Consider the following 20,539-nt stretch of genomic DNA (forward strand, 5'->3'; position numbering starts at 1 on the left):
CAGCTATTCCTAAGAAAATTGCCTAAAGTGGGGGCAGCCAACTCAAAGGCATGAGTGGGCTTTGCAGGAAACACACAGAGAGGAACAGGCAAAATGGGGATTGCCACAGATCGGGGAGGTGGCCCCATCCAAGGGGCAGATCCCAGCCGGCTAACTGCTATCAGTGAAAATGCAGCGCAGGTCCAGTCTTGCCAGATACTTCAAAGTCCATTCCTCCTTCCGTGAAACCCCCGGTTTTTAACTGTTGTAATCCAATTCATATATAAACACATACAGACCCCACAGACAATTTTCAGGCACAACTGATCATGTCTATGAGCTGCGCTAGGGCCAGAGACCCTTGGGTTGCTATCTCTAGCCAGTTGGTGAACACATATAAAAACCCCCAAAGGTAAGTTCCTCTTGAATGCAGTTTTTGGTCTTCTTATATTCTTATATCATAAAAGCATCTTCTGCAGTGCTTTTGGTAATCTACCTAAATCTAAGAAGCCATGAATTATACAAAAGTCTGATCACGCTAAAGAGAAAGACAACTTTGAATTATGTTCAAACCCAACTTTATTAAAATTATTTGGCAATTCTGGCAGCAGTACAAAGTCTCCAACCGCTGGATACTTAGACATTGAGTTCATAGTTTTAGTTTGTTGTGGGTTTGGGTACATGTACTTTTTGAAATCTTCTGCCCTTCATTTAATTACCAAATGGCAAAGTGCCTTAAGTTTCTCTATCTACTAACCTATTATTTATAGAACAGGAATTTGTAAAATAAGATTGAAAAAATAAAATGCACAGATTCAAAAAGTTCTCCTCAAATATTAAGAACATACAAAGTATATTGAAGACATCTACATTTAGCCTTCCAAGTAACAAGGCGGGTGGTTTGATATCTTGCTTTTATTTATTGCTAATTACAATCCAGAGACCAAAGTGTTTCTAAAAACTATAAAAACCATCATTGACATTCCTAGTATGGTTCTGATGGGTTTAGCAGTGGAGCTTGATTTGACCTTTAAAATCATAAGCCTTTTTATCTTTAGTGGTATTTTTCTTCTCTAGTAGCTCGGGGCACTATTTGCTTACTTAATGCCTTATAATTAGTATCTGCCTTATGGTAGATCTAATATTGGCCTTGTAAAGTGTATTACTGGACAGGCAAGTGGTAGCAGGCCTTCCTGGCCAAGGCGGAACTTCGCTGGACCTTAAACCTCAGAGGGCCTGGTGCCCCTTAGTTGTTCTCCAGTGATCCTGAAGTTGTCTGCAAGAAAGAAAGAAGCAGGGTAAGATCTTTACAGGAGACATTTCTGCTTCTCTAGCAGTGTTTGAAAATTCAGTATATGGCAATGGGGCTTCTGCTGTTTTGCTCCTGTGATAAGAGTTATTTATCTCCTGGGGATCGGAATGCAGGAAATAAAGCAGGGCAATCAGTTGAGAAAATTCTGCCCTGGCTTCTCGCAAGGGCTGTACTTTCTTACGATGGATAAGGGTATTCAGTCTTTTCATGCACCATGCATTTCTGAGCATTCCCATGACTCACTAAAGACCACTCGCCTACATGGCCCATTGGCTTCAGAGGTGGGAGACTGCCATACCATGTTTCCGCGGGTTGCCAACATACTCAGAGACAAAGCGACTTGGGAACCAGAACAGGCAAGTTTCCTCATTCACGCTACCAGAACAGGGTCTCAACTGCGCCAAGGTTAACTATGCAAGTTATTTATGCTGTCTCAGCAGATCAGACCACAAACATTAAGTCATGGCAGCGGCAGATTTATCAATATAGTTCTCACTCTTATTTCCCTAATGAAGACAAGATATTTTCTTTAGTAAGAAGTATAAATTCTGAAATCTTTCAATAGTCAATTCTTTGCATCTAATTTAAGCTTTTCCTTTTTAATAAATGGAAGTATAGTCTCTGAAATTAAAGAAAATAAGAGAATATATAGAGGGCCTTTCCCCCAAGTTAAGGCTCATCTTATCCTTCAACTTGAGAATACTTAAGATATTCAAATAATATCTAGAACAAAAAAAGCAGTGTATCCATGTAATGCTGTCAACCTACAAAGCATTTAAACATAGGAGAGAGAAATCATACTTACAAATGGAGTCTTGATTCCAAATTTGCTATGGAATGTCATGGTGACTTTGTTTTTATGTCCTGTTCTTTGATCAAAGGCGTGGCATGTGTCAAAAGGCGGACTATACAAGTGAAGGCTCACAGCAGGCTCTGTATGGCTAATATTCTCTACTCGATGTAAGCCAATGGAATCTAAACAATATCCAAGAGGGATGGAGAGATGAAGGGGCTTAGATGATAGACTTAAGGAAAAATTTTGCTAATCACCCAAGACCTTAAATCAACCAATACATATGGAATTATTAAAAATTAGTTATGACTGAACTTCCAGTTAAAGAATAAACGACACTCTGCTTTTTCCTGAAGACACTTTCTTGAAGTGGAAGAATTAAAAAGGCATCAGCATATAAAGATAAAAGGAAAAGAAAAAACTTCTTTATTAGAGTAAAAAAAACCACAACTCTTAAAAAAACTGAAAGTACAGAAGTAGACGGATGGCTTTGCAGAGAAAGCTAAATCCTCAGTTATGCTTGGACATGGCCAAGAAATACCCTGATTTATATCCTGAAACTGACAAATAGCCCAGAAACTGGCAGCACAGACACTTCCTGAAATGAAGGTAAAGACGAGCTTCAGACATAAGAACTAGTTGAAGTCTATCTTTTTAGCCTCAAACCCTTTTCATCATGTTTCCCTCACCTCCCCTCTAACCCTGGTGGAAGTCTGAGATCTACTTATTCTCTAGAAAGAGTGCAGCAGATGAACTCAGGACTGGGGGATACTCAGTGAAAAACTGGTCACTAAAGTGAAAATTTACACGTTGAGTGGTACGATCTCCACTTTCTTCATCACAAAATTGCCAAAATGCTGCCAAATGGTAGTTCCTTCTCTTGTCTCCAGACAAGAGGTGGGAAATAGTTTCTCTGAGAATCTGATCAGCTCAAGAAAAAGGTCCTGAAGATGGCCTTTGGTTGTTCCTCAAGGAAAAGTTTTATGAGATGATCCAGTTGACAGACACCATCCATGTGTGAAAGCTTCCAATTAACTTTTGTGTCCCTGGTTTTTAAATGCTAGCGCACGGTCAAGGCCACCAGACTTGTGAGCAGAGCCTCTAGTGTAATAGAAAAAAGGCAACATGAAAGACACGACTCACGAGAAGGCTTAAAAAAACAAAACCAAAACCATCAATATCCTCATAGAAATAAGAGAAAGGGAGTTCCCTGGTGGCCCAGGGGTTAGGACTCAGCGCTTTCACTGTGATGAGCGGAGTTCAACCCCTGGTCGAACTCAGATCCCGTAAGCCACCTGGTGTGGCCAGAGAGAGACAGAGATAAGGGGAGGATACCATTTAAAGGGCTAGAGAGTAAAAAGAGCTTTCATAGATATGAAGAGAAGAAATAACAATATGAACAGAAGCACTAGAAGAAAAACCTGTAAGATTTTTCAAGGAACAAAGGGCCAAAGATAGAACACAGGGAAGATTAAAAAAAACCCCAAACACCAGAGGACTAGTTCAGAAGGTTTAATATCTGATCCACAGTGATTTCAGAAACAGAAACTCAACAGCAGCAAAATCAAAGAAACAACTTGAGAATATTATTTTGAAGAACACGAGTTCCTAGATCATAAGGACCTCCTGAGCTCCCAGCATAATGAGTGTCATGAAACAAAGTGCATCAAAAGACCCGCAAAGAGAAGGCCTCAAGAGTTCCCAGAAAGAAAGAATGGGATTCATAGAAACATTCAAGAATCAGAAAGGAACCAGGCTTTCAACAAGAAGGATGGAAACTAGAAGCAAGGGATTACCTTTATAGTTCTGAGAAAAAGTGGCTGCCAGGTCATGATTTCATAAGGGTCGGACAGAGATTTTTAGATATAAGAGGTCTCAAAAATGTATCTCCCATGTACCTCTTCTCACAGGGCCGTTGGAAGACATGTGCTACCAAAACAAGCACGTGAACCCAAGAGAAAGCAGGCGTGAGCTCAGGGAATGAGGGGATAGGCGCCCTGAGAGAGGAAAGGGAAAGCCTGGGGGGTGAGGGGATCTGGGGGGCCCTGCCCAGCCAGTCCACACTGAAGGAGGTCAAAAGGCCTGGGGGAGGTGTCTGCAAGAAGACCGAAATAAACAAAACAACGTATTTGTATAACTACGTGGATACAGAAATTTATATAGTAGAGAGACAGTTGGAAGGTGAATCGAGGAAGGAGCTCAGCGTTAGTGAAGTCAGCTGTTGTTCAGTTGCTAAGTCATGTCTGAGTCTTTGTGACCCCGTGAACTACAGCACACCAGGCTTCTCTGTCCCCCACTGTCTCCTGGAGTTTGCTCAAGTTCATGTCCATTGAGTCGGTGATGCTATCCGACCACCTCCTCCTCCATCGCCCTCTTCTCCTTGGGCACTTAATTTGGCCTTACGCCTTATCATCTAGCTCCAGGAGCTTGCATGACAAGAACAACATAGCCCAGAAACAGAAGACTTTGGTTCTACTCCCAGTTAGACTGACTACCTTTGAACAACTCAGAACTTCCAGGATCTTCCTCATTTAAAAAAATGGGGCGTAGTTCTCAGATAGGCAAACCCTTCCATTTTATAGCCTAAGCTTTTATAATACACTGGCTTAATTTTGAACAAAAGTTAAACATTCTGAAGAACTGACTGCCTTTCCCCTCCAATTGCAAGTGCATAAACCACCCAGTGCAAGCAAAGATCCCACAAAAACAGCTCACCCATTCTTTAGAAGCCCCAGATGCTCATATCTGATCCCTGATGTGATTCCAGCATTATTATTATTATTAGTCTTTCCCTCCTTTCCTTTTTGCCAATGATATACCCTCTGTCACACTAATACCGGACCATTCTTGGTGAAACTTATGGATGCTAGCTTGTTCGAGGCAATGTCCACCTTCTGCCTATTAAGACAGGTAACTTGATTTCCTTGCCCCATTTTCCCTCTTCTTCACCCTGTGATGCATACTGCTTGATCAAGACATTCCCAGTAAAATTCTGCTGACCAAAGAAAGCTCTTGCTTGAAGCTTGTCTTGGAGGCTAAGGCCCTGATCTGGCTTTACTCTACTCCTATCCAAGTCCATTCTTCTTCCCTTCCAGCTGGACCATCCCCACATAGTTTTCATTCTTTGCAATGGTTGTGCCTTCACTCACGCGCCTTCCTGTACTTGAAACATCTTTCCTCTGCTCACTACCCATATCTAACATTCCCCCTGCACATAAAAATCAAAGGTTAAAAGTTTGTGGCTTTACTACTACTACAGAAATATTTAGCTTATCTTATCCAGTATTTTGCTGGTTAGCAAAATTTCCCATAAAAATCAGAATTTCCCAGGACCTCTCTGATGGTCCACTGGTAAAGATGGTGAGCTTCCAGTACACAGGACATGGGTTCAATCCCTGGGCAGGGCAGTCCGGCATGCCATGAGGTACAGCAAAAAACAATCAGAATGCCCCACTTCTATGGGAAAGTCAGGATAATCTCACTGGTGCTGTAGTCACGTTGCCCCTTTAGACAGGACCGCTTGCACACCAGTTCCCACTGTCTCTTGCATTGAAGACCCTTGAAAAAAATCTTAAGTGTTCTCCAAGACCTAATGTAGCTTCACAATGACTCTGCGATTCTAGCGGAAAGTAATTATTCTGAAAGGCTTGGGCTCTATTGTGAAGAGTACTAGTAATCTTGTTCTTGGGAGTCTCGCGTGCCTGCTATTTATGTGGGTGTTGAATCGCTTCAGTCGTGTCTGACTCTGTGCAACCCTATGGGCTGTAGCCCACCAGGCTCCTCTGTCCATGTGATTCTCCAGGCAAGAATACTGAAGTGGGTTGCCACGCACTCCTCCAGGGGATCTTCTTGACCCAGGGATTGAACCCACAGCTCTTACGTCTCCTGCATTGGCAGGCAGTTTCTTTAGTGCCACTTGGGAAGTCCACCTCAAATAAGAGTTTCCTGCCACTTGAGGAACAAACTCCCTTGTGTTATGTGAATGGGGGAAAAGTTCCTACACAATCTGACCTTTGTAAGTGACTTGCATTCTTAAACTAATGAACAAAATTAAGCTATGTACCAAGCAATACTTAACTTTAAGATCTAAGAAGAAAGAAACTGCTTTGCCAGAAAAACCTCTGTAATACTTTTAGATAAGTGGGATAGCATCCCAACTAAGAGTGTGGGCTTTGGCATCAAATTCTTTGGGTTAAAATCCTGAGTGACCTTAATCTTCCTATGTGTTGGCCATTTCATCTGTAAATGGGAATAAAAAAGTTATCTCACAGAAGCTTTGAGGAGCTTTTTGCAGTTACTAAGCCCTTTAGGAACACAGATGTTAATCATTGCCTCTACTGAAGAGCATTCAGCTCTCCCATATTACATTCAGGAGAAAGAATGAATTGTCAGAGATCTAGAAATCATTGCTAAATAATGTGCTTCATCAAGTTTCTCCTGAGAATACTCTTTGGAAGTAAGCTGTATGCACTTTAGGAAAACAGGGACTAGCCAGCATTCTTAATCACTTCCAGAACATTTCTTTCCATTTTCTAACCAAAGACTAATACTTCCAACTTGGCCTCTCATCTTTATTAGAAGACTCTCCTTATGTAAATTCCTATTTGATTCTAACTGTCCTAAGACTTGGTAGGTAAATGACTCTTCATTGGATGTTAGCCTGCATGCATATGTTTTTAATAAGAGATTCCCATCCTCACATGGGGATGGTTTGGTTACTCAGTCGTGTCCAACTCTTTGTAACCATCCACATGCAAAGCTTTAAGAAAAGAAAGCAAAACCCACTGCTTTTAGGTTACTTCCTAAGCAGATGAGATCATGCCTCCAGGATCCATGCTCTACTGCACAAATGTAAGAGAGCAACATTTCACATGGGTGTGCAAGGTTTTCCCCACTTGCTAGAAAAATGTATTGGATGTTACCGTTGATGTAGGCACACTGGTTTTCCCTCAGGATTCTTTCAGACTTCTTGATCATCTCATTGGATTTCTTGTCAGGCCAGGCAAACAATGTCTCCTTTAGATTCCCCTGCAGCATCTTCAGAAAGCAGTGCGAGTCGGTGTGATCATGGATACTGCTATATTTACACAAAGCAACAACTGAACTCAGTAGATGAACTCAGACCTATAACTCAGACCTATGAGTCTGTCCAGAGCTCACAGCTCCAACTGTCAGAAGGGCATCTCCCAGGCCAATATGCATTTCAGCTGGATTTCTAAATGTCATCAGTTTATAATTCAACATTGTTCAGGGCAAAGTAATACAACACTACATTTCCTGTGTTGATGCATATAAGGGGTATAGTTTTGATCCATAACCCTACTGAAGAACAGTTCACTTTTTAAAACCCTGTGGTAAAACTACTTTGATAACAGAAACACAAAACCAGTAACCATGTATCTTTTCCACGATACAGCTTTTAACAACTCAATTAAGCTGGGTTAGAACTTGATTTAAACACTACATTAATTTTAGAAAGGATAATAACGATAATAACTGTAATAACTGCATCACATTGAGAAGGCTGAAAGTCGTGTGACAGTGTTCCCCCTCAGGCTTCTCTCCCTTTCCTCTGGAGGACAAAGGAATGAGCGTGTGTGTTACCCACTGAAAATTACACTGTAAAGTATATAAAGTGTTAACATGTTATAGACTTCAGAGTATCCTACCTGTGATTGCTTCCCAGTATTGATGGGAGAATAGAAAAGCAAATTGGATTTGGGGAAAGAGTTTATTCCTGTAAATAGTATACGTGTGTGTTACCCACTGAAAATTACACTGTAAAGTATATAAAATGTTAACATTTTATAGACTTCAGAGTATCCTACCTGTGATTGCTTCCCAATATTGACGGGAGAATAAAAAAGCAAATTGGATTTGGGGAAAGAGTTTATTCCTGTAAATAGTATTTAAGTTTATTAAGTAGTATTAGCTATAGGGTTGATTAAAAGGTACGAATTTGTATACACTACAGCATTCATTTCGTATGTTGAATCCTGTTAACCCATATATGTACCATAAGAACTTGCTTCCTAAGTCACAGAGCATCATCCTACTCCTGATATATAATCTGCTTTCAAAAAATGTTGAGAGGATGAAAACAACTTCATTCTAGACAAATAAGCAAATGCACTCTATAAACCTAACTTTCCAAAATCTTATAAACTCATGTTTCCTTTCTTGTACCAAAAATGGGTCTGGATTATTGCTTGTTTGTTTTACCATTTTCAAAAGACTGAGGAGGACCTGCTTAAAGAGGTAATTATCCTTGACTGGTAGTAAGACTTGCAAATGCATAAGCTGAGGAAAAATTACAGAACCAAGAACTGGTATTAGTCTAAGTTACCTCATTTCTATATAAAGAAAAGAAACAATCAGCTTGAAGTAGAAAGCAATTTTCCAAATTGTTTTTCTAGTTTCACATCTGGATGCTTTGGTCTTTGGCCCGACAATTGTTTACACACTTCAAAGCACCACAAAGGTCAAGTTTTAGCATAATTCCATAGAAAGTTTAACTCCAGAGAACACAGAGGTTCAAATTAAGCTGGTTACTTCCCACCACCTCCTTTGATTTACCACTCATTTGAGGGGCAGGTCTCTCATACATGGTATATGCTAAACCTCATGCTAATTCCCATGAGGAGTTTTGCTGGGGTCAGGGAGCACTGTGAGCAATCTGGGATGCATTAGTGCTCACAGACACGCGGCCCCTCCGCTCGGCACTTTTCATATGCTGGACTAAGCACTGTAATCGATATCCAGACGAGCAGTTGTCTTACCTGCCGTGTCCTTCACCCCAGCATAGAACCATGAGATTAAATTTTCCATTTCCTTGATCCACAAGATTTCGAGTATACCTAAAAAGAACATTTAGGAAGTTGGAATTTGTTTAATGAGACAAGCACTGGGAGAAAAATGCCATACAGCATCATTAATTTACAAATGCTAATGTTTTTACCTCTTTAAATGTGGTTGTCTAGTTAGAGATTGAGCACAAATGACAGCAAATATTTTTCTATGGCTCATTTTAGACATTTTTGTATTTTGAATCATTGTTCACAGACAGCTACTCAGTTTCAATCAGTGGCATGAAAAAGGTAACAAAAAAAACCCTCAAATTACTTGATTTTTCAGGTGACAGCCTCAAACTGATAAAAACAAAAATAAAAGTTTCTCACAGAAAGCATTTTCAAAGTACATTACTGCTCTAAGCAAGAATGCTGCTATTGTCTTTTTTCCTCTTCCCTGTAGCTACACCAGAATTTGAGAACCAAGGTTTTATTAAATAGCTGTTCTAGAATTCTCCTTAGTTTTACTACAGCTAAGACACAACCGACAGGCACATTCAAAAGCGTCATAATGAAAAATCCTCCACTGAGGGACCTAAGTACCAGGACAAAAGTCACTATACTTGTGAAGTAAAATAATACCCTAAACCTTTTACAGTGAAGAGAAACTAGCAATTGGCCTCCAAAAATCTCAAAACAACCCCACCCACACCACCCCACCTCAAAAAATCAACTTTAAAGTTTCTGTTGGTCTAGCGGGTTCTCTTGATGCCCTCTAATTAACAAAGTTAGGTAATTAAGACATTTATTTAAACTCATTTTTAAGGAAAGGAATCCTTATCCCATTTTGTTTGTTCACAGGCTCATCTGCTCACTGTGCCCCACACGCCCCCTCCTCCCCTCGGCTAGCGGCCAGGTGCTGGCAGAGCAGGATCCCTGAGATTGATTAGTGGATTCGAGGACAGTTATCCTTACTTTGCAGCCCTTTATGATCTGCCAGGGGCCGTGCGCGTGGCCCTTGACCCTGGGAAACGGTTTCTATACTAGCGATCCTATTCTCCTTCCCCCGTCCTAGGGGCCTCCTCTTGCTGGCGCTTCTTCCAGAGAATTTACTGCCTAGCACTTTCTCTGCGTTGCTTCTTCTGCACTGGCCATCCCAAGGCCAGAGATCAGACTCCTTCATTGTACTGGGACACTTGATACATGCACAAAATATGGCATTGATTTCTGTTCTCCCATCTCCCTCCCTCCTCCAGCTACAGTACCCATTATCTTACTGAGGCGTGCTTCGGAAACCTGTGGAATAGGTCAATCCAAAGGTATCAAGCGGTTTCCAGCTTGTCGATCAAGGTAAATTCAAGGCCTTGGAAATGCCCTTGTTCTACAGATTAAAAGCTCTTACAAGCTATCCTGGTTAACTGATTTCACTTGGTCAATAATAAATCTAGGTAGAAGAAAACTATGATGGCACCTTATGTCTGTAAGAAGTTTAGTAGTGGTTTAGAGTGTAGGCTCGGGAACAAGAATGCTAATTTGAATCCTGGACATTAGTTCTTATGCAGGTAATCAACCCTCTCATTACCTCCTCCTCCTCCCCTGTAAAACAGGGATAAGAATGGCACCTATGTCACAGAACCGTTGTGAGGTAATAAGTTAGCTCAGGAGTCAAGTCATCGGAAGAGTACCAGAGCCCTCCCCGCCCTCAACACAACCAACCATTATGACCCAAGCGCTGGCTACCCTTTGGAAAAAGCAATCCTCACTCTTCCGGGTGATTAAATTTTACTTCTCTCCCCAGAGGATTGGTAGTGCTTCACGTTTCAATTTTACTCAATCTCCGAGCCAGGGCTGCAATGAGCAGCCACCCCGTTTGTCTCACTCTAGCACAGCTGAGGAGCGGCGGCGGGGGGCGGGGGAGGGGTCTTCAATTTACATTCCAGACTCTCAGATCTAAAGGATAAGAAACAGCATATGGCTTGGGGGCTGAAAGAGAAGCACTCATTTGAGAACCAAACAGTGGTTTTAAATAAACCTGCAGTCGGGGGAGACACATTGCTTTGGGAGAGGGATCAGCATAGACTGAAAAATAGCTGACAACCCCAGGTCGTTATTTTATATTAGCAAAAATGCTTGCCGGCGGACGCCTGGTTGCAGGCGATCGAGGGAGAAGTGGTGAGAATTAATGTCGCTTAATTGCGTCTGCCACAGTCACCCCTTTCTCCGGACCGCTGTTGGACCTTCTCCTAGGAGCACTCCGGGTTAGTCCAGCCAGTCCGAGCCTGAGGGCGTCCAGCCCCCTGAGGCTCCCCGCATCTTCTCCGCGGGCTAGGCGAGCGAAGGCTCCAGAGCGGGGTGGGGGGCGGGTGGAGGGCTCCTGCTCTGGACGCCAAGGTTGGGAGGAGTGGCTGTTCGGAAGCCGAGGGGTTGATCAACGAGAAGAGAACAGAAAACTTGCAGCGGTGTCCTCCCCTCCGGGAGCCTGTCGCAGTCTCGGGCCGGCGGGACCCACCTTCGGCCCAAAGCGCCGAGCGCAGGCCCCAGGGCTCGCGGGCATGGAGGCGCGGCGCCGGGGTGCGGGAGCCGGCTGGGAGCACCGCGAGGGTGGGCGCGGCGCGAGCCGGGCCGCCTGCGCTCTGCGGCGGTCGAACCCCCTCCTCCCGCGCCGTTCGCCGTTGGGCCGGGAGGCCGGCGCCGCGGAGCCTCGGAGACCCGGGCGAGAACGCGCTCACCTGTACTGGTCGAACTTGGCGTACACTGCCCACTCGGCGGGGTTGCTCTCGTAGGCTTCCAAGACGGCCTGCACCCCCTCCACGTTGATCTCCTCGCCGGCGAAGAGCTGGTGCAGGACGCGGATCAGATCAGCCAGGGTGCGGGGCTTCAGCACCTCGGTCCGCTCCATCCCCGAGTAACTGGCGGCGCGCGTCTCGCTGCCGGGCTGCGAAGAAGGAGGAGCTGAGCGAGCCGAGGAGCCGGAGGCGAGAGTTCCTAGGCGCTAGCTAGACAGTTACACGCGACACAAAGCCCCCGAGTGCACGAGGGCCACGGCGTAAAGAAGCCCGTGCCAAGATACCCGCCCTGGCGGGTCTGGGTACGCGCTGCGCACACAAATCGGGACCCAACCTCGTAGGTTCAGCCTCCCAGGGCCCTTTTAAAGCTCTCGGAATCGGCGGGAATGTACCAACGTCCCTCGGAGGGTGGGGAGAAGCGGGAAGCGACCTGAGAAAGGGGCTTAAAGCGGCGAGAAGTGTGCGGGTAAGGCCCACGCAGACGGCCCAGGCTCTCTCGGCACCCTCGCCCTGGCGGAACGCTGTCCTCGCGGGTCGCAGCGCTTGCGGTGGGCTTCGCGCAGTCTCTGCACAACCCCCCGGAGCAAGGCGCCTTTTGGCGGCGCATCCAAACCCTTCTCCCCCGCCCAGCTCCCTGAGGCTCCGCTCTGCAGCCTCGGTTCACAATGCTTGGACGTCGAAAGAAGGGGTCTGGAGAAGGGGAGGGCGATTGGGAGGAAGAAACGGGAAAGAAAGGGGATTTTCTTCTAAATGGAGCCGAGGGATTGTGAACACTTCGCAAAGGTTGAGGATGGATTGCACACCTAAGGCTGGAGAGCTACTGTTCTGCCGATTGAAACCATCGATAATGTGATTCAAGGCTAGGTGAAAAGAAATCAAAATCTTCTTTAAAAAAATTTGAATGTGTTGTACTTTAAATTACGGTTTGACAAGGGAAGCTTGTGTCTAGGGCAACCTAGTGAAACAATAGAAGGCCGGGTATCCCTCTGATTTTTAAAATAAAACAGTTCCTTAACAATATATTCAATGCAAAGACCTGATGTATCAAGTAATGGGTCAAAGAAATTTAAAGAGTTCTAGTTACTTAAATATCTCAATTTTAGGCTTGTGTTTGAAGGATAATACCACTGGCACTTGTTGGTACCAGTAATACACACAAGAAAATGCATTTCTATGTTCTGCATAGCACACAGCAAGCTTTGAGATGAACACGAATTAGGTATGAATGAAAATAAAAGTGAAGGACAGAAAAAAGTCAAGTAGAGAATCCTTCTTTCTTACTATAGATAGATTAGGGTTTATTAAAAGTCTAGACTTCTGGAAGACTGGTTTGTTTTTCCTAGATTTTGCTCCAAGGTATTTATATGTATATACATATGTATGACAGAGAAGGCAATAGCACCCCACTCCAGTACTCTTGCCTGGAAAATCCCATGGGCGGAGGGGCCTGGAAGGCCGCAGTCCATGGGGTCGCTAAGAGTGGGACACGACTGAGCGACTTCACTTTCACTTTTCACTCTCATGCGTTGGAGAAGGAAATGGCAACCCACTCCAGTGTTCTTGCCTGGAGAATCCCAGGGAGGAGGGAGCTTGGTGGGCTGCCGTCTATGGGGTTGCGCAGAATCAGACACGACTGAAGTGACTCAGCAGTAGCACATATGTACGAATATCTGTATATATTGTTATACATGTTAGTATTCCAGAAGCCAACCTTTTGTGGTGTGTGTTGCAGAGGTGGTTAAAGAATTATAGGACAAAGTACTAAAAATTTGTACCCTTTTAGTCATTTGCTCAAAATTTTTTATTCTTATGTTTCCTGTTGTTGTTCAGTTGCTAAGTCCTACTCTTTGCAACCCCACGAAATGCGGCACACCAGGCTTTCCTGTCCCTCACTATCTTCCCGAGTTTGCTCAAACTCATGTCCATTGAACTGATGATGCCATCCAACCATCTCATCCTCTGTTGCCCCCTTCTCTTGCTCTCAATCCTTCCCAGCATCAGGGTCTTTTCCAATCAGTCAGTTCTTCGCATCAGGTGGCCAAAGTATTGGAGCTTCAGCTTCAGCATCAGTCCTTCCAATGAATATGCAGGGTTGATTTCCTTTAGGATTGACTGGTTTGATCTCCTTGCAGTCCAGGGGACTCTCAAGAGTCTTCTCTAACACCACAATTCTAAAGCATCAATTCTTTGGCACTCAGCCTTCTTTATGGTCCAACTTTCACATCCTTACACAACTACTGGAAAACACATAGCTTTGACTATACAGATCTTTGTTGGCAAAGTGATGTCTCTTCCAAGGAGCATGCGTCTTTTAATTTCGTGGTAGCAGTCATTGTCTGCAGTGATTTGGAAGCCCAAGAAAGTAAAATCTGTCACTGTTTCCACTTTTCCCCCTTCTATTTGCCATGAAGTGATGGGATCAGATGCCATAATCTTAGTTTTTGAATGTTTAGTTTTAAGTCAGGTTTTTCGCTTTCCTCTTTCACCCTCATCAAAAGGCTCTTTACTTGCTCTTCGCTTTCTGCCATTAGAGTGGTATCATCCACATATCTGAGGTTGTTGATATTTCTCCCTGCAACCTTGATTCCAGCTTGTGCTTCATCCAGCCCAGCCTTTCACATGATATACTCTGTATATAAGTTAAATAAGCACGGTGACAATATACAGCCTTGACGTACTCCTTTCCCAATTTTGAACCAGTCAGTTGTTCCATGTCGTTCTGTTGCTTCTTGACCTGTATACAGGTTTCTCGGGAGACAGGTAAGGTGGTCTGGTATTCCCATCTCCTTTAAGAATTTTCCACTTTTTGTTGTGACTTACACAGTCAAAAACTTTAGCATAGTCAAAGAAGCAGAAATAGATTTTTAAAAAAAATTATTCCCTTGCTTTTCCTTTGATACAACAGATGTTGGCAATTTGACCTCTGGTTCTTCTGCCTTTTCTAAATCCAGCTTGTACATCTGGAAGTTCTTGGTTCACGTACTGTTGAAGCCTACCTTGAAGGATTTTGAGGATTACCTTGCTAGCATGTGAAATGAGCGCAACTGTATGGTAGTTTGAACATTCTTTGGCATTGCCTTTCCTTGGGATTGGAATGACAATTGACCTTTTCCAGTCCTGTGGCTATTACTGAACTTCCTGTTGAGTCTCTTCATTACTGAATACCTCTTTTCAGCCATTTTAACTCACAAATATTGGGAATGAAAAACAAAAATCAAATACAAGCTTAACTTCCCTGCATTTCATAGTGGATTACACTTCCCTTAATTTTTCAGACAGTATTTTCTTTTTCTAGCTCCTCTTGACATTCAGAGACCTCAAGGATATATATATATATATGTGTATATATATATATGTATATATGTATATGTATATATGTATACATATATATATATATATGTATACTCATGGCATCTGGTCCCATCACTTCATGGGAAATAGATGGGGAAACAGTAGAAACAGTGTCAGACTTTATTTTTGGGGGCTCCAAAATCACTGCAGATGGTGACTGCAGCCATGAAATTAAAAAACGCTTACTCCTTGGAAGGAAAGTTATGACCAACCTAGATAGTATATTCAAAAGCAGAGACATTACTTTGCCAACTAAGGTCCATCTAGTCAAGGCTATGGTTTTTCCTGTGGTCATGTATGGATGTGAGAGTTGGACTGTGAAGAAGGCTGAGCGCCGAAGAATTGATGCTTTTGAACTGTGGTGTTGGAGAAGACTCTTGAGAGTCCCTTGGACTGCAAGGAGATCCAACCAGTCCATTCTGAAGGAGATCAACCCTGGGATTTCTTTGGAAGGAATGATGCTAAAGCTGAAGCTCCAGTACTTCGGACACCTTATGCGAAGAGTTGACTCATTGGAAAAGACTCTGATGCTGGGAGGGATTGGGGGCAGGAGGAGAAGGGGACGACAGAGGATGAGATGGCTGGATGGCATCACTGACTCGATGGACGTGAGTCTGAGTGAACTCTGGGAGATGGTGATGAACAGGGAGGCCTGTCATGCTGCAATTCATGGGGTCGCAAAGAGTCGGGACATGACTGAGCGACTGAACTGAACTGAACTGATACACACAACATGTAAATATAAAATATTATATGTATCTCTAATCAAAGATCTATCTATATAATATAGCTATATCCACACATTCATATTCATTGCCTCTCTAAACTCTCCCCCTAAAATCACGATTGATCCCCTCTATGTGGATGTCTCCTACATCTCCCTAATCGCACACACTGAGAGCAATCTCTAACACCTTTTAGTACCACAAATGAAATATACGATATTTAAAACACCTTTCAAACATGCTTTTCATTTCCTGGAGGTTCTATTTCCACAATGAGGCTACCAAAGTTCAAGAACCTCATTCACCACTGCCTACTCTTTTCAACTTCATTCGCAATTCAGTTCAGTTCAGTTGCCTCCGACTCTTTCTTTCGCAGCATCAGGGTCTTTTCCCATGAGTCAGTTCTCTGCATCAGGTGGCCAAAGTATTGGCATTTCGGCTTCAGCATCAGTCCTTTCAATGAGTATTCAGGACTGATTTCCTTTAGGATTCACTGGTTTGATCTCATTGCGTCGTTCTCAAGCCTTTTCAACCAACAGATAACGTTTTAAAATCTCCAGAATATCTTTTAGGGTTTCCCACCTTTCTATTTCTATTGCTACTCCGCTTGTTCAAGCCTCTGCTATAATTTTGGGTGGATTATTGGGCTGGCCTTTCCCACTGTGGATCCTTTATTATACACACTAACTGTCCTTCAAACTCCAGACTGATTATGTCTCCTGGTCAGAAACTTTCAGTGACTCTACACACTAGGTTTGTCAGTCTGACACTTAAAATTCTCCATGTTTTGGTTGTACAGTACCTTTTGCATCTCTCACCTTTACTCTTCTCGTTTACCAGATGTCTTCCAGCCAGATCGTATTAGTTAGTATGTCTTGTGGTTACCAAATCCATTCTTCTGCTTAAGCTTTTCCTTCTGCCCAGATACTAGAAAGACATTTTAATATGTCCAAATCCTACCTTAAGGTCTTGGCTCAAATGCTTTCTTCTCATGTCTCCTCTTGAACAACTAGAGCAATAATCAGTATCTTTCTTATGGTACTTACCACCTTGGAGCAGGTATCTGTAGTTACTTATATGGATTATTTTGACAATGAGAACCTTTGGGATACACTTCACTTACATGTTATTTTTGTATCCTCTCCTCTGTGCCTAGCACACAGTGCTTTGAATATGCATGAATGGTGACCTCAGTAAAAGCATACCGGTAATGGATTAGAGGAACAACTGTTGGTTTTTTCTTTAAGGATCCTTGCGGCTGTACATTCAAATGCAGTAGACTTCTTTGCAGGCTTTTAATTTTTTTGCAAAGAACACCCATATTCTTCCACAAAGAACTGCACATTGTAATGGTAGCATCCCTCATGCCCCCTACCCCAAGTGACTGCCAGCACAGGCTCTATGGACGTGAGCAGAATACCTAGACTCAGAGGTGGTAGTTCTACTGCACTGTGCATGGCCCAGGGCAATGATCATCACGTTTAAGATTTAAGGTCACGTAAGAAAGACATTGACATGTGGTAGATATCCAGAGTTATTCGAGGTTTACAATATTGACCTATCCATCCATTCAACACATATTTAAAAGCATATACTATACACCAGGTATGGCTTATAAAACTTAAGACTGCCCTCAGAAGACTTATGTTCTAAGGTTCATGGGGGTAGCTACAGCAACTACTACTACATACAGCATACATGGAGAAATGGACACATGGTACTATATACAACACACACGGAGCAAAATTCAGCAGGGGAAAGAAGATAAAGAGAGTAGTGAGGAGGTATCATTTTAGAGGGAGCTCAGGGGAACACTTCCTTGATGAAGTGATAACTGAGCAGGAACTGAAGGATGTTAGTGAGAAATGTGGCTGTCTGGGGGAAGTTTCCAGGTGGAGGACATGGTAAGCAGAAAGCCTTGGCATGGAAGCAAGCCCAGTGTGTGAATAACACAGATGAACACGGATGTGGGTGGCAAGCTGTAGAAATGGGGACTTTAGATCACTTAGGGCTTTTACTCAGAAACGGGAAGCCACTTGGGGATTTTGGCTACAGAGCAGATGAAGGGAAGCCAATTAGCTGGCTATTTTATTTCACATTGAAAGGTCATGGTGGCCTTGGCTAGAGTCAGAGAAGAGATGAAAGATGGCTGAATTCTGAACGTGTTTTTGGTAAAGTTGCCAAGATGTGCCGACAGCCTGGAAGTGGGTTGTTAGAGAGGAATTAGTAATTTAGTTAAAGAATCAGAAGGAATGGATTTGCCTTGATTAAATTAGAGGACTGGGCAGAATTGAGGTGGGAAAGGGGAAAAGATATACTTCGTATATAGTACAATTGGGAAGAGACAGTTTTAAGAGGTAGGGAGGAAGGCAGTAGGGAAGAGAGTTCTGTAAAAATAGATTCAGCTAAAAATGGATAGGGTGTCACTGTAAATAACCAATGAGTTTCAGGTATATCTGCTTCATATGAGAACATATAGGGAACCATGGGAGCTGATTTGTAAGGATTCCTCTAACTCAAGATTCTAATCATATTCATATACATACCTGTTTTATCTTTCCTTCATCAATCTCACAGAAGAAAGCAAAGGGAATTCTCTGGCAGGCCAGTGGTTAGGACTTGGCCCTCTCACTGCTGAGAGCCCAGTTTCAATCCCTAGTCAGGGAACTTAGACCCCACAAGCTGAGTGGCATGACCAAAAATTTTTTTTTTTTAAAAAAAGGTAAATCTAATATTTGGTATCAAGTATCTATTATTTTAAAAAATCAATTTAAAATTTCAAGAATTAAATTCATACCTGACAATCTACTTCCCTATTAGAAAGTTCCAGAATAGGGATCTTATGCTTTATTCCAATGCTAAGGGCATAGTAGACACTCTATAGGCGAATAAACAAAATAAACAAATGAAAATTTATAACTTCAAGACTTTTGATAGATTGCCAAAATGTCCCCTAAATATGCAGTACTAATTCATATTCCATTTGCCAAGAGTATGATAGGGCTTATTTCCCCCCAGTGTTGTCAATATTGGTAACTGTTTTTAACTACTGATAATACAAGAGGTGATAATCAGCATCTCATAGATTTTACTTGTACTTTTTATAACTAGTGATGCCCAGTACTTTTCATGCTCCATTAGCCATCAATATTTTTATTCTTGTGAACTGCATTTTAATGTATTTTGCCCATTTTTCAATGGTCTTTATCAACTGAAATGAGCTCTTCAATTATTGGACATCAAAACTGTCATGTTGCATTTTTATCTTCTGCCGTAAAAATTAAAAACAAATTACTTTACTTGTTGCTTTAAGTTAAATCATTTTGCAAACCACACTTAATTTCATAAACTCAATATATGACGAATTACTGATTAAGTGTAAGGCAATGTACTAAGTATTACATAGTGGGTACCAAATAAAAGCCCCCCAAAATCCCATTTTTAGGGATATTACAATGATCAAAGGGTGCTCAACATGCTTATAAGGTAGTAAGTGCAGTAACGGCTGTAAGCGTGGTAGTTTGCTGTGTTCTTATTTGAGTATCTCCTCCTTCTGAGATTCAGGTAATCTTTAAGAAAGATAAAAAATGAATTAGGCAGAGAGGTCATATTTGAAGGGACTGAAGGGCAGGGAACCGAGAACAAACAATGCCTGTTCAGGAAATAGCGAATAATCTAGTGTAGGCTAAACAATTTTGAAGGAAAAGAGTTATTTGTGAAACTAAATCTGCTGTACTGGTTTCTGAATACTTTCCTTCCATTATGTGGTCTGTAGCTGAATTCCCTTATGCCTTACTAAGGCATATTGCACTAAGTATATTTATAATCCTTGGAAAATGAAGCAGAAGCTGCACAAAAGGTGGTTTTCATTATTATACCCCTGAATACTGTACTTTCCCAATGTGGGGTTACTCACAACTAAACCAGCTGTGTAATCTAAAGCAAGTGTAATCTAATGCTATGTGATCTGAGCTGGGTCTGCATTTCTCCTTGAGTTTTCTAATCTTATCAGAATAGATAATATTAAAGGTCCCTTCAGGGCTAAAACTCTGCTCCCCCCCCACCCCCCATATCCAAAACACTGGTTATTCCAGAAACTATTCCATCTTATTTTGATTCCAGATAGATAGACACTCTTAAGCTTACCTTATACCCTAAATATGGAGAACTCATTGTGAAGTCCTTGGCATACGCAGCTTCAAAGATAAAGCAGAGTACTGTAACACTGTGTTGTGTGTGTGCTCAGCTGTTTAGCTGTGTTCGAACCTGTGTAACTCCCACTGTAGCCCAGTAGGCTCCGTGGTCCATGGGACTCTCCAGGCAAGAATACTTCCCCTCTCCAGGGGATCTTCCTGAACCAGGGAACGAACCCGAGTCTCAGCACCTCCTGCACTGGCGGGATTCTTTAGAATATGGGAAGCCCCATATTCTAACATTACATACACTGTAATCTCTGTACAGTAAGATAAAGCATGACATTACTGACACTGATTTTCTCCTAAATATGGAAAACTTAAAATATAACCTGAGGGTTCAGGTCCCCCCCAACACCCCAAGCTCATGTCAATCAAGAGTTCAAACATCTGCAAAAATATTTTTGTGAATTGCATTCTAGGTTCTAGTAAGCAAATAACTCAGGGGATCTAGGCTTCCAAGTAAGAGTTGCAAATATAGTTTGAAAAACTTGTAAAGTCCTATTTTTAAAGGTTGTGAGGGAAGAAAACAAAGTATACATATTTAGCTAACCTCAGATTTAATAAATTAATCAATTATTCAGATCAAAAAAGAATAAGTTGATGACACAA

At 42.4% G+C, this 20,539-nt stretch overlaps 1 protein-coding gene across 1 annotated transcript; it reads right to left on the reverse strand.

Annotated features, from left to right (window-relative positions):
* Positions 1-540: 540 nt before the first annotated feature.
* Positions 541-12,566, reverse strand: CDO1 (cysteine dioxygenase type 1). The gene is made up of 5 exons (XM_069597539.1): positions 11,602-12,566; positions 8,864-8,941; positions 7,007-7,161; positions 2,097-2,266; positions 541-1,255 (listed from the first exon to the last, which is right to left on the reverse strand). Exons 1-5 carry the CDS (start codon positions 11,769-11,771, stop codon positions 1,226-1,228), a joined length of 603 nt encoding a protein of 200 aa, XP_069453640.1. The 5' UTR covers positions 11,772-12,566; the 3' UTR covers positions 541-1,225.
* Between the last annotated feature and the right edge of the window lie 7,973 nt (positions 12,567-20,539).

Source organism: Ovis canadensis, chromosome 7, assembly GCF_042477335.2.
Source record: "Ovis canadensis isolate MfBH-ARS-UI-01 breed Bighorn chromosome 7, ARS-UI_OviCan_v2, whole genome shotgun sequence".
Lineage (NCBI taxonomy): Eukaryota > Metazoa > Chordata > Mammalia > Artiodactyla > Bovidae > Ovis > Ovis canadensis.